At 41.4% G+C, this 15043-nt stretch overlaps 2 protein-coding genes across 2 annotated transcripts in view; one reads left to right on the forward strand and one right to left on the reverse strand.

The window, feature by feature from the left end:
* ASTN2 (astrotactin 2) overlaps positions 1-15043 on the forward strand; it is a 1055774-nt gene that overhangs the window by 1035844 nt on the left and 4887 nt on the right. The window lies entirely within an intron of this gene.
* The window catches only part of PAPPA (pappalysin 1), a 249129-nt gene continuing 236869 nt past the window's right edge, over positions 2784-15043 (reverse strand). The window contains exon 22 of the mRNA XM_055271320.2: positions 2784-9093. Within this exon, the coding sequence (XP_055127295.1) occupies positions 8986-9093 (108 nt within the window). The 3' untranslated portion in view covers positions 2784-8985. The remainder of the gene's footprint in view (positions 9094-15043) is intronic.

Genomic DNA, 15043 nt, shown 5'->3' on the forward strand with positions numbered 1-15043 from the left:
TGATGGGCTTCCCTTTGTGGGTAACTTGACCTTTCTCTCTGGCTGCCGTTAACATTTTTTCCTTCATTTCAACTTGGGTGAATCTGACAATTATGTGTCTTGGAGTTGCTCTTCTCAAGGAGTATCTTTGTGGCGTTCTCTGTATGTCCTGAATCTGAACGTTGGCCTGCCTTGCTAGATTGGGGAAGTTCTCCTGGATAATATCTTGCAGAGTGTTTTCCAACTTGGTTCCATTCTCCCCGTCACTTTCAGGTACACCAATCAGACGTAGGTTTGGTCTTTGCACATAGTCTCATATTTCTTGGAGGCTTTGTTCATTTCTTTTTATTCTTTTTTCTCTAAACTTCCCTTCTTGCTTCATTTCATTCATTTCATCTTCCATCACTGATACCCTTTCTTCCAGTTGATCGCATCAGCTACCGAGGCTTCTGCATCTTCGCGTGGTTCTCGAAACTTGGCTTTCAGCTCCATCGGCTCCTTTAACCCCTTCTCTGCATTGGTTATTCTAGTTATCCATTCATCTAATTTTTTTTCAAAGTTTTTAACTTCGTTGCCATTGTTTTGAATTTCCTCCCGTAGCTCGGAGTAGTTTGATCATCTGAAGACTTCTTCTCTCAACTCGTCAAAGTCATCCTCCATCCAGCTTTGTTCCGTTGCTGGTGAGGAACTGCATTCCTTTGGAGGAGGAGAGGTGCTCTGCTTTTTAGAGTTTCCAGTTTTTCTGCTCTGTTTTTTCCCCATCTTTGTGGTTTTATCTACTTTTGGTCTTTGATGATGGTGATGTACAGATGGGTTTTTGGTGTGGATGTCCTTTCTGTTTGTTAGTTTTCCTTCTACCAGACAGGACCCTCAGCTGCAGGTCTGTTGGAGTTTGCTAGAGGTCCACTCCAGACCCTGTTTGGCTGGGTGTCAGCAGCGGTGGCTGCAGAACAGCGGATTTTCGTGAGACCACAAATTCAGCTGTCTGATAGTTCCTCTCGAAGTTTTGTCTCAGAGGAGTACCTGGCCAAGTGAGGTGTCAGTCTGTCCCTACTGGGGGGGTGCCTCCCAGTTAGGCTGCTCGGGGGTCAGGGACCCACTTTAGGAGGCAGTCTGCCTGTTCTCAGATCTCCATCTGTGTGCTGGGAGAACCACTACTCTCTTGAAAGCTGTCAGACAGGGACATTTAAGTCTGCAGAGGTTCCTGCTGACTTTTTGTCTGTCTGTGCCCCGCCCCCAGAGGTGGAGCCTACAGAGTCAGGCAGGCCTCCTTGAGCTGTGGTTGGCTGCACCCAGTTCAAGCTTCCCGGCTGCTTTGTTTACCTAAGCAAGCCTGGGCAATGGCGGGCGCCCCTCCGCCAGCCTCGCTGCAGCCTTGCGGTTTGATCTCAGACTGCTGTGCTAGCAATCAGTGAGACTCCGTGGGCATAGGACCCTCCGAGCCAGGTGCGGGACACAATCTCCTGGTGTGCCGTTTTCCAAGCCCGTTGGAAAAGCGCAGTATTAGGGTGGGACTGACCTGATTTTCCAGGTGCTGTCTGTTACCCCTTTCTTTGACTAGGAAAGGGAACTCCCTGACCCTTTCTGCTTCCCGAGTGAGGCAATGCCTCGCCCTGGTTTGGTTTGTGCACAGTGCGCTGCACCAACTGTCCTGCACCCACTGTTTGGCACTCCATAGTGAGATGAACCCGGTACCTCAAATGGAAATGCAGAAATCACCCGTCTTCTGTGTCACTCACACTGGGAGCTGTAGACCGGAGCTGTTCCTATTCGGCCATCTTGGCTCCATCCCAGTAGGAAGCTCTTTACCCCATGACTTTTTGTCTCTTCAGACAAAACCAAGGAATGTAAAAAGCCACATTAAAACTCTCATCTTTTAATCTTTCTGTTTGAGAAATATTTGCCTCTTTTCAGGAGCCTGTTGTCTAAATGTTGTTTCAGTCTTCACATTGAATAAAACTGTGTAAAATATTTTTCTTTTGTCAATTATTTTACTTTGAAAATAACCAGTTATCTGGAAGAATTTAGCAATGACTTTTTTTTCTTTTTTAGTAGTCTACATCATGTTTCTCCATGAGTTATATTTTTAGAGTCCAAAAAAAGCCACCCCACTATGAGTAGTTCTTGACTTTCCTATCCCTGCCCTTATATATAATTCACATTGATGTTCCCACACAGCCTTTTTGTGAAAAATTCAAAATGTAGTTATCAGCAGATAAACACGTATTTTGACCTGCCTTATGGTGGTACTGCCAGCTAGCAGCTCAGTGGACAGTGCTAATAAGTTTACTCCATAAAATGCCTGTGCAAGCTCTTGAATGATTTATGCATTTTGTTTTTATTATCTTACAAAATAAGTAGATATCAGAAAAATTAGTGTATTATTACTTGTCATAAGTAATTCTGGTCTCATACTACTCATAACGAGATAATATAATGTGTTCAGCACTGTTCTAAACACTTGGCATATTTATCTCATTTAATTCTAGCAAAACCTTATGAAATACTTTTATTATTTCCATATCACATATGGGAGAACTAAATCTTAAAGCCATTAAATAATTTTCTAAAAATCTCATAGCTACTACCTGGCGATGATGAATAATGAGATACACGAAACAGATTGAAAGCAGCAACATTTCAGTTTCAGCTGCAGGCTCATTTTCACATATATAAAATTATGTATGTGTGTGTGTGTGTGTGTGTGTGGAGATATATATATATATATATATATATATATGAGCCTGCATATGTGTGTGTGGAGATATATATATATATATATATGTGTGTATATATATATGTATATATGTATATATACATATATATAATGACATTTTAATACCAGAAGAGTAAGGAAGAGTTAATCTTAAAAGATAGAACTCCACAAGAATGAACAATTGACCCCACATTTTGCCTTAGACAAATGAAAACTTAGTTATGAACTAGCTCTGATCCACAGCTTAGCACTTGGGAACCACTGCACTGGTTTGTGTCTTTGGACCATACAAGCGTTTACATCTGGAAGTATACTATTAAAGGCTGTGTGCAAAAGGCAATATATAACCAAGAGTGACATATGCTTTAGCTCCCCAGAACTTTCTTATAACATGTAAGAAAGTTTTTCAGTTTTTGCATATGCAAAATTAGATACTTTCAGGAATTAATTTTTTAGAGGAATCGATATATATTGGATAAAATCTTATGCTATCATTGATTGTCTAATTCCAGGCCCCAGGGCTCTCTCCATGTTAGTGTGTATATATGACAGCCCTTTATCATTCCGCAGCAGACAAAAACCACACAACAACACACTGAAGCATACAAGCTATTATATATTTTCATAATATAGAACTTTAAAGTATAGTAATCAACAGTGGCAAAATATTTCTGTCTCTGACATTATTATTTGTGAGATCCAACCTGTAATTGAGATCAGAGAAAACAGTATGGGAAAACAAATCCATGAGAACAGGATAAAAATATCATGAACAGCAAAATATGTCTGAGTATTTAAAACTGTATAGAAAAAATAAATTAGATGAACAATTGTGTAAATATAAATTAAAAAGATGACATTCTTAATAAATAAAGTTTACTATTTACATTTTTATATATTGCCAAAAGATTTAACTTAGATCCATAAAAACACATAAACAGAAAAAAAAATAGGAGCAGCAAATTTATGCGCGTGAGGTACAGAAAAGGGATTGGAATTGTGTTTAGTTTTTGGTGTTTAGATTGTTTTCTTTGTGTCTTTTTTCTTTTTCTTTTTTTTTTTCTTTTTTACAATAGGCCAGTAGAATTCTTATGAGAACAGCTTTTAAGCACTTCAATGGAGTGTCATTTTTTTGGTAGCTTCCAGAAGGTGCCAAACAGATTTCAACATCATATTAATTAGAAATTCCCATAATAATTATAACAATAATAAAAAGGTATAATATGATACATAAATATGGAAGAGCAGTTTGTAATATGAATACATTTTCTCTAGACGAGATCACAGTTTTATTTTGTAAATATTACATTTAAGTATATATATACACACATATATGTACAACTATATATACATGTGCATATATATGTAAATTTATATTTATATATAATATCTTTATATAGATAGATATCTGCAGACAGGTTATTGATTATAGAGACCCAAGAAAGCAACTCAATAATTGTTCAAAGTTTTCCTCACTGACTGCTGGTGTGTAGTTTAAGAAGCCCCCATTTGTTTGCACTCAGAATGCCTTATCTTCTTTTAATGGAACACTTGATGTGGAATTTTAAGTCTGAGAAGTGAGGTGCCTTCTGAAGAAGAGATTTTAGAGACTCCCTTCCTCTATAAGTAAGTTGGAAATGACCGGAAGTCTTAAGTAGACGACAGTTAGCTGACTTTGACATTGTAGGACGTAATCAGCTTTTAACCAAATTGTAGAACTGGTAAAGGGTAAGATCAAATTTGCCAAAAAAATAAAATATTCTCCAATACAGGTCTCTCTTTTAAGGTGGACTACAATTTAGGAGCTCCGGCTTTATTCCTTGAAATATCAAACAAGCACTCCCTGTCTTTCTGAAAAGGCCGATGGGCCTGTGCATTCTTGAATAATAACCCATGGACTTTGTGTCAAGCGTTGGCCCTCACAGCCCACCTAAAACCTCAGGGCCTCAAAATCTCCTGCCCTCCCATTGTGAGGTAGGTATATAGTATTATCCCCATTTTGCAGCTAGAGAAACTGATGCAAATGTAGAGGCAATTGAATAACTTGTTCAAGATCACTGAGCAAACTGCTGCCTGGAGTCAAAAATTCTAAGTTCTGTACAATAGGGACATACTTTCTCTTTTAGCTATTATACATTTCTTTTAAAAAGCAAGTGATTGGTAGGAATTTGGCAAAAGTTGAATACATTACAACAACAGGCTTTTATTCATTTGCTATTTGGTTTTTATGTTTGTTGTTTACTTGGTTTGATTTGTTTCTCAAAACTCACTGGGATTGCCTGTCTGTCATGTAGCAGCTTTTTAAAAAAACTGGACTGTGCAGTGTGGTTCTGAGTGCAGTCTTTATAAAGCCCAGTGCTGTACTGGTAAATATAAACATTTTATAACGTGAAAAGCACAACGACACAATATGTCCCCTTAATATCTGGGAAAACCAATATAAGCCCTCCCACTCCCTACTACCACTGATTGCCACCAAACAAATAAACAAAATGCCCACCCCACCCAACAACAACAATAACACATTAAGGGGGAAAATGTCATATTTCCTGGACCTACCACAATGTACAGAAAATAACAGACAGTGTTATCAAAGCCCACTCTATGTCTTCTAGGGAAATGTTTATGTTTGTGTCTACCTACTGAGTCTGTAGAATAAACAATTTCCTTTAGGAAACATAAAAATAGGTTTTTTATTCTTAGTTTTTAATCATGCATTTTTATTTCCTTTTAATCTCTTTCTTTGTCTTCTATTAATCTCTATCTGTACAGCTTTGTCACCATTTTTTTTTAAATTTTCTCACTTGAAGTAGTTCCAGAAAAAAACACAAAACCTCAAAACTGTTAACTTGACCTTATAATTTCCTTCCTTTCTTCCTTCCTTTTCTTTTTTCTTTCTTTCACACAGGTAAGACCTATAACAAATTGACAATTACAACCAAGTTAAATTGAACCTGGAAGGGAGGTAGCTGAAATCTGTCTCAAAGAATTATTTTCAACAAATAGTATTTAAGCATTGGCCAAGATGGGAATAAGACCAAGAGAACTGTCTAGGCAGTGACTCAATGTGTTGAAGCCAGGAGTGGCAGCTGATACCCTGCATTTTCAAAGCCCTACCATCTATGACCATTAATTTTTCCCTTAACACACCAATTCACCATCAAAACTCATTTCCCAAGGACTGTATTTCCTTAAAAGGTTGTCGGCACAGAATCTGGGGGTAATGCAAATCCTTTGGGTAGGTAGTTAAGATTGTGGCTTAGAAAAATTTACCTAAATAGGGCTTAGAGAACTGTCCACCTCATCTTTTATATTTTGCTGCTAACAATCTAATACTTCAGATGCAGAACCTTCAGTGTTTTAGGGCCTTTGAGCTGCTGACACACAATAGTGCATCAGAGCTGCCTCTCAGTGCTCCAGTCACCTAAACAGAAGATGACTGAAGGAATGAAATGACGAGTTAATTCCCAGGAAGAAAATGAAACTGGGAACAAATGCATTGCCCAAATTAAGCTGACCTCCTCCACTAAGGTTTGAAAAGACCCTATTAAAGATACTTTCCATGTGGGCACGAGGTTGGCCACCAATCAAGTAGCCTCTTTTGCCTAATATCCTTGGCAAATAGAAATTTGTTAGCAACAGGTCTGAATGAAAGAGACTGAGTGGGTCTTGATTCAGAAGAGCTGAATTCACTCTGTGAGTCTGAAGATACAAGTCAGCCTCCAGGAATCTTTGCTTAGCTGGATAGTGTGAGAATAGATGATGATGGGAGTGAAGATAGAAAGAGGATAAGGACTGATTTGAGGGAAGCTGGTAAGGTTCTTTTGTGGCTCCTGAAATTAAATCATTAGTAATGTCATCTTTGGGTCTTCAGAGCTTTTTGTATTACCTATGAGTATAATTAAGCAACTAGGAGGGTTGATACTGTTGTTTCTTAGCTTGTACCTTCTAAGTTAACACCACACAGGCTGATAACTCAGGGCAAGAGAGAGGCCTGGAGAGTTGGCAAGCGTGGGAAGATACTGGAGAGGCATTCAAAATAGGATAGATTCTTCTAATACTATTCTTATTTCTTGCTAGTAATTGGTCCTTGTAATTATAGTGAAGTAATGGTCTGGATATAAATGAGATATGGTTTTGTGAGGAAGAAACATAGAGGATTATTCTTAACAACAACTGTGGCAGCCTTGCCAATATGGAACCCAATTTCAGAGTTTGTGAAATGGTACAAGTCTCATAAACTATCTCAGCACTGCATCCGTATTTGTGGGCACCTGTGCCAAAAGCACCGTGTTATGTTTCTTAATATAATTGGCCAGAGATGGCCAATAGATGTCTTCTCAAGTGTTTTTGATCACCAGGTCAGTGCTATTGGGAGTGATATAATATGGTGGTTCCTAAAGTTATTTTTGGTTTTTTTTTTTTTTTTTTAATAAAAGGGCTATGATAGATTAACAACACCTGCCTTGGATGCAGGAATTAGGTGGGGCTGCACATGTGCATGATATTTTCTATCCCTACGCTGAGTTTTGTTTCTGTTGGTTGTCTTCACTAGACTTGAGATGACTTGATTTACAGTAATCCCTATGTGATATAACTAGTCTAGACCTTCCCTTCTCCTCAATTCCCAGCTCCAGGTTTCAGAAAGTATGTCACACTCAACCCTTCTCTCCAGTTCATCCTGTACTAATTTCTTCCCATATTAATTCAAAGGGAGTGGACAGGTACCTGGCTGAAAAGAAACAAAGAGATCTCCAAAGTGGTGGGGGCTTCCACGTGCAATTGACTAATTTTCACTTAACTTTTGGAGGCTAGACATGGGAGAGAGAGAAGCACTGCCCAGCCACAGGTATGGAAGGGAGTACTGGTAGCTGGAAAAACCATATAGAAAACACGATGACCATGTTGAGTTGTTGGTGCTGAGGCTGTGAACTCTTTGGCTTCCTTCTGATGGCCCTCTCGAGAACAATCTGTACTGTTCTTATAAAAGATTCTTTCTCCTAGAATATCTCCTCAGAGCAACAGCGAGGTTCTCAGGATCAAAGCCTACTCTAGCCTGAAGGGCTAGGAAGATTAGGATAAGGATAATAATCCAAGAGTCTCGACAATTCCAATAGTCTCTGGATGGCTCCAACATCATAGAAATTTAACACTGTTCCACTTGCTTACAAAATCTAACACTGGCTTAGACATTCTGGACTTTCAGTGAGGGTTCCAGCATCTGATGTCCCTCAACGCCTTTCCAGGGTGAGAGGCCCACTTACATGAAACTTAACTTCTCACCATGTGGACCCATGAGGGTTTTTCTCTTGCAGAAGGGCTAAAAAGTGAGGAGCTATGGAAAAATGTGGGTCACTTTTAAGGCAGACTGTTTGGTTGTGTGGAATTTTTCCTAACCTAGTTCTACCATCTTGGATTATTCAATGTATAGGATAGAGCAGCAGGAAAAGTAGCAGCAAATGTGGTCCCAAGGCAAGATTTGGAGGAACAGGTAAGTCCTAGAGGGATATTATGACCTCAAGCCTCAAGCAAGGGGCTGATATAATACCTTGACATTGCAATCCTAAGCCATTCTCGGATTGGCCTCGAACCCTGGAGTTGGGGTAAAATCCCCCATGGCAGCAGAAGAATTGGGGCGCGTTGCATACCTTATAATCTTTACCTCTTCCTAGGTCCTAGTTCCCTAGAAGGTAGGTGATCACAGACTATTTCATTTCCAATCCCAAAGGACTGCACAATTGTGCATGTCCTACATACTCTGAGCCTCAGGGTGTGAACTATCTTGACATCTCCACACTTCGTCTTAGCAGTTTCTGCAAATTTCTTTCTCCCAAGGATAGTGTTGGCTAGGAGCTTGGGAAGGAAAAGATTGAGTTTATTCCAGTCTCTCTCTGCTCATCTCCAGAAATGCCCTCACACAGATGTTTGTATGGGTGTGTATGCATGCATGTGTACTAACCACAGATGGGCACATTCTAGATATAGAACATGTTTCTTGCTGTGGTTGTGTGACAAATGGCTAGAATTTTAGGAGGCTCTGGGACTGCACACTGTATATGCAATCCATCTCAGACTTTGGGATGGGAATCCATTTCATCATCCAGCATGGCGAAACTTGGTTCATTCGCCCCACTGTGAGTCCTTCCTGGGTAAAATTAAAGGCAGACCGGTTGGGTGCTAAGGATCCCTGGTGTGGAGAGGCCATTCCGTTGAGCAGCTGACTGTGAAATCAATACCAAAGGGATGCGGGTCCTGGCGTTGGGAATTCTTTGACAAGTCTTTGTCCTTCCTTAGCCATGGCTGTATCCCCGGAGGTCTTTCCGGCTGTGTTCTTGGGCCTGGGGGTCCCGACAAGCACAGTCACCTTGTAGGTCACAGGACATAGGGAATGGGGTGACCTGCAGAAAGAAGAAGTGAATCAGGTGATTTGGTCTGAAGCAGTAATGATCAGACAGGCAGTGCAGGGCAGGGATACAATCACTGGATTTGAGGAGCAGAAGGTTCAAGTTCAAGTTATGGCTCTGCTTCTTGCTATCCTGGTGATAACTTTTATCGAGCGCACCATGATCATAATCACAGCAGTTTTCATTTGCAGAGGCACTAGGCATTTGCTATGGGGTAAGGCAATGTACTCAGTGATTTCCAAACAAGAAAACACTTTTGACAACTCTGTAAGACAGATGCTGCAACAATCACCCTTTTATTGATGATAAGGAAACTGAAGCTCAGAAAGGAATAAGAATTTGCCAAAAGTAATAGTAAGTGTCAAGTCTGGTATTTAAAGTAAAACAAGCTACTTATCTCTGAGCCTCAGGTCCCTATGTAGAGCTGATATAATAAGACCCACTTTGTATTTTGAACTATAGGAGCTGAGTAAAATCATGGGTGGAAAATTGTAGTGCACTATAGCAAAGTTGATTAATAGAACTGTGTAATGGAATATCTGATGTATGAGCGATCAAGTGAAAGGAAGGATGTGGAAGTGTCTTTTGAGAAACATAAGTCTGCACATATTGGTCACTTTGATTTTAGTAGGCAATGATGAAAACAAAAAGCATGTCTCAGGGAAGCTAGACCACCTTCTGGGAGGTTTGGAATCCTGAGTAGGGAATAGATCACATGGAGGTTTTGCACAAAATTTGAAGGACCTGGGAAGCAGATTTTAGCATACGAACAAGTGAGAGGACTGAGTTCAATCCAGTTGCCAGTTCGTTCCTTCATGTGCTCTGTGACCTTGGCCAGCTTTCCTTTCTGCAAACTGATAGGAAGAGCCCAACAGAGCGAGTGTCTTCCCCATCCGGCAGATAATCTGTCTTTCCAAAGAGCACAGTGCAGTCCCTGCTTGAGTCCCCGCCTGAACTAACGCAAGTAGATTTCACCTCATTGCATCATGACATTTGCATATAACTTTCCCCAGAGAGTCTCCCATCTGTGCAGATGGATTTAATGACCTCATTTGGCTTCTGCCTGGGCAGGGTCTCCAAGTGGTCACGTAGTCTCAGAGAGAATCTTTGTTTCTATCCCTCTCTCTCCTGTACTTGTGGACTCATTCTCAATGTCTACCTCTTCTTTTTTCTCTGCCTCTTTGACCTCTTTCCCTCCCTCCCAACCTCTCTCCATCCTGAAATTTTGCAGTAATTTAAAATGTAGAATGGAACATCAGAAAGATTTAAGTATACGCCCCAGCTCTCTCATCTACTTGAGATGTGACCTTGAACATGTGACAATTTCTCTGAGTCTCAATGAACTCATTCATTTAATGGGAAAAATAAAAGTGTAGACCTCCTGAGGTTGTGATAAGGAATACATGAAATAACTTGTGAAAACACCTCACACAGTGCTTGACATATGCTAAGTGCTCAATTATTCTGTCTCTTTCTCTCTCCCGCTCCCTCTCCTTTATTTTTTTGGTCTATCCTCCCACCAATTCTGTGGCCCATAAGGCAGGGACCAGGTCAATCTTGTTTATTCGTGTTTTCACAGGACCTAAGCCACAGAATGAATAAATTTGTATTCATTGCTCCACCTCTCTCTGACTCTTTGTACTTATGGCTACCACAAGTCTTTGTTTCTCTTTTCAATTTAAATTCATAAGTGCCTGATGCTGTGGTAAGCATTTCCACAGTCCCTTTTTCCAAGCAGCACCTCTCTTCTTGCTCACAGCTACTTGCTGTTTTCTGTTTAGGACATTTACTTTCCATCCTCTGTGACTTTGTGGAATACATCTATGATATTCCATCTAGAATCTAGAATATTTGTCCCTATTCATTTTACCTTGAAGAGAAGCACAGAATATTAGAACTGGAAGTGACATAGAGAGAAAACCCCCCAGTCCAAACAGGGAAACTGAGGGCAAAGCCAAGTAAAAATCCAGCCACTGGGGTAGAGTGTGGACAGTACTATCATGACAGCCAAAAAGTTCAGGTTGAAATCCTTGTTTGCTTCATACTCGCTGAACGATTTTGGGAAAAATCCCTCCACTGTCAGGATCTTAGGTTCTACATCTATGAAAGGAGGATTTTTAAAATACCATATTTCATATTGCATTTTTTGTGAGGATCAAGCAAGAAGAAACATGCAAAAGCCCCAGCACATGGCCTAACACCTTTGAGATGCTCAGTGCCGAATACATATATGCTGAATCAAATTTCTCCCTCACTCATATTTCACCATCTTTCCTGCCTATTGTCCCCCACCTCCCACCTTCCACACTTGAACAATCTCCTTGTCCTTAACTCCCCCATGCTTTATCCATCCCCGTCTCCTACCCTTGCTCTCATTCTATCATTAGCACGATCCAGTTACCTCTAATGTCTTCTCTAAAATTCTCTCTCTAACACTTTCCCATTGAGCTCAAACACCCATTAGGGATGGTTTCATGTCTGCTTTATCTTTTGTGCTTCTGCTGCACCTCACTCAAGGCAAACATTCAAAAAATTATGTCTTAGAATAAAATCCAAAGTCCTTACCACAAGTTCAAGGCCTTGCATGATCTGATTTCTACATAATTCTCAGATCTTACGTGGTTTCCTTCTCCTCCTCACTCTCAGTGGCTTCTTTATTTATTGGTTCCCCATATACTCTGTTTTCCTACTTTTGTGTCGTTAGCCACTAATGGTCCTCCACTCTGACTGCTCTTCCCTGGCCAGCTCTTTTTCATTGTCCAGGTCTTTTCTCAGGTATCACTACCTCCCTCAGTAGTCTGACCAAAGATATTAGGTTAGTGCAAAAATAATTGTGGTTTTTGCCATTGAAAGTAATGGTAAAAATGGCAATTACTTTTGCACCAAACTAATAGCACCATCGCCTTCATACCGTATCACAGCATCTTATTTTTACACCCTTCTGATACTGAATTACTTCTTTACTTCGATGTCAGCTCACTCTGGGCAGGGACCATGACTGCTATTGAACTCAGTCTTTATGCATTCAATGAACCATGAATGAATGAACAAATGAATGCATGAATATGCAGGCAGAATACAAGTCAGGGAGTCTCCACTTTTACAGTCAGTTGCTGGGTGACTTTAGACAAGTTACTTCCCTTCTCTGAGCTTCAGTTTCCCTACCTATAATAAGAGTTGATTTTCATAGCTTCTAACTTCTCATCTGGCTGAAAATCCTTCTCAGTCTGAGAAAGGTAGAAGGCAAAGACCTGGCCAGAAAGGAACTTGAAACATAGAATTTCTTCACAAACCCTGTCTTGAATGCTCCCCTTCCTGCCCTCCCCAGTTGAGTCAGCTTCTCCAAAATTGTTGGCTGGCAAGGCCTTGCCACCAGTTAGCTTCTCAGGCCAGTCTTGGCACTCTGGCTATGCTGGGGTGGTGTCACTTTTTCTTCCTTCCCCAGGCCAGTCTGGGCAGTTTCAGCACTTCCGAAATAAACACTGAAGGAAACTCAATCAGAATATGACAAAGCCTAGGAGGGTTGGTCTCAGGAGGCCTATCCAGAGCCATCTTGTCTCCACTACATGCTTATAAGTAATATGTTGTAGACTTTACACAGAAACTGTATGACTTTCAGCAAGTCCCTGGCATCTTGTGGACTTCAGCCTCCTCATCTGTAAGACAAGAGTCTTTATCAAGACCTCGAAGGGCTCTAGTGAGGAGTCAATAAAGTCATGTCAGGTCCAGTCCAGCTCTCAGAGCGCCCAATGTAGAGGAGACACATGGTGTTTTCTTCCCTCCTCTTGCATCTTTGTGAACTGCCTGTTCAGAGCCTCCTCTGTTACAAGCTTCCTCACTGATCACAGATATAAAGCTGAGAAGAAAAGGGTGGAGATTTTCAGGTATTCCTAGGTCTAACCTGGAAAGGACTTGGGGACACCTGTTCATGCAGGCTCAAGTGGTGAATACCACTGTACACATGCCCGTGATTCCAAAGGGCCTTCCACATGCCAGATGATTTCTCTATGCTAGCTCTCTGACTCTGCACCACCTTGGGAGACTATCATTATTAGCTACCCATCTTGCAGATGAGAAAATGGAGGCTTCAGAATGTGTAAAGCAAAACTAACCAGTCTCAGGCCTCAGTACCAGTCAGTGAGTTGATGGTGCAGGATTCCAAACCCCACTTCAAACACTTGAGAGTTTTTCAGCAAGTGAGAGTAAAAAGAAGGCAGGAAAAAAAAGGTATTTTCTTCACAACCTGAAAAGGCTGACTGCTGCTTTGTCTTTTTAATCACCAATAACCTTTATCCTTATTATGTGCCTGGCACTGAGCTAAACTCAATGTGCATCATTATCTTACTCACTCTGCCCAGCAATGCTAAGAGGTAACTATTCTTACTATCCTCATTTTACATCTTAAAAGAAACTAAGATGTGAAGAGATGAGTCAGTGGGCTGGCAGGTGGCCTGGCGCTCCTCAGCACCATGCCCCAGGAGGATGGCAGAGCAGGAGTCAGGGTCCTCTCTTCACAGACAAAGAAACTGAGGCATGGAGAGAAGAATCACATCTTGATAAAATCAGAGCTCTGAGCCCAACTGCCAGATTCCCTGACTCCCCAAGCAGCTCCCCACCTTTTCCCCCAGGCGGCCTCCCAAGAAAACCTACCACCCACAGCATGAACACCATGGTGGCCAGTTTACATTTGGGGATTCTCAGCACCGTGTGGCTAGGCTGTCCCATAAATGGCTTGGCCACCCACTCTGGGATTCTGTTAGCAAGTCAGGTCCATGACTAAGGGCCAGGATTCTCTCCTTTTTTTACTTGGGGCTAGAGTTGGTGCTCTGGCACATGGGTTCTCCCTCTGGGTGAGCTGCTGAGGCTAACACCTCCATCTGCGAGTGTGAGTGGCTCAGGAATGCAGCTCAGGCAACTGTACCACAAGGCCCTGGCTGCAGATCCTGTCTAGAGCTGAGAGACATGCAGGGGCTGGATTCTGACTCAGACTCCACAGGGAGGTAACTAGCAGAGCATAGTGGGGGTGCTGGTTGGGGAGGGACAAGAGTCATGTTGTGCTGATGGTCAGAGAGCTTTGACTGTGTCTCCTGCTGGCTGTGGGGAGCCACATCACTGGCAGGTCACTTCACCTGGTTGAGTCTTAGGGTCTTCACAGTGCTGTTGGAAAGATTTCATGAGGACCAAGTAGATAAAGGCATGATGCCAAGGACGAGGATTCCCCTGTAAGTTTCTTAAGGGTAGGATGGATACAGTACCTGGCATAAAACGTGGAACAGTTAATGTAGATGAAGCTTGTTTAAATGAAGATAAAGTGGTCATGTGGATAAATGGAGGATAAAGTGGAAAAATATGGGTAAATTGGAGGAAAACACCGGCCTAGAGGAGAAAAAGACATGTTTGAGTCTTTGCCCTGTTGCTGACTTTCGTGTATGCTATCAGGCAAGTTACTTCCCTTTTCTGGCCTTCAGTTTCTCTATCTGTAAAAAGGAGGTGCTAACAGTCCTACCACACAGAAGTATGAAATGCAAGTAAAGCATTTAGCATAATGCATGGCATAAAATATGGGTTCAATTAATGATGATGCTAGTGGTGATGGTTTTGACAGTGAGGTAATGATGATGATGGTGATGGTAATAACGTTGATAATGATGCTGATAAGTTTTTGGGATAGAAGGGCTGGATTCCGTCATAGGACCAAGCTAAAATGAGTGTCTACTTCATCCATAAGGAAAAAGTCAGGGCTACATTCCAAAGCCGGGGGCAGGGGGAGGCAGAGGGTTTAATAACATTCCAGAAGCCAGTAATTTTTGAACATGGAAGAGTTAGTCTAGTGTGCTTAGCCATCTGCTTGTTGTCTCTTACTAATCCTCCAAGTTAAGCATATCTACTCCCTCTTCCAAAAGGCCTTCTGGGATTCCCCAGACTGGCTCAGTGCTTCAAATCC

This window comes from Symphalangus syndactylus, chromosome 3 (genome assembly GCF_028878055.3).
Source record: "Symphalangus syndactylus isolate Jambi chromosome 3, NHGRI_mSymSyn1-v2.1_pri, whole genome shotgun sequence".
In the NCBI taxonomy this organism is placed as follows: Eukaryota; Metazoa; Chordata; class Mammalia; order Primates; family Hylobatidae; genus Symphalangus; species Symphalangus syndactylus.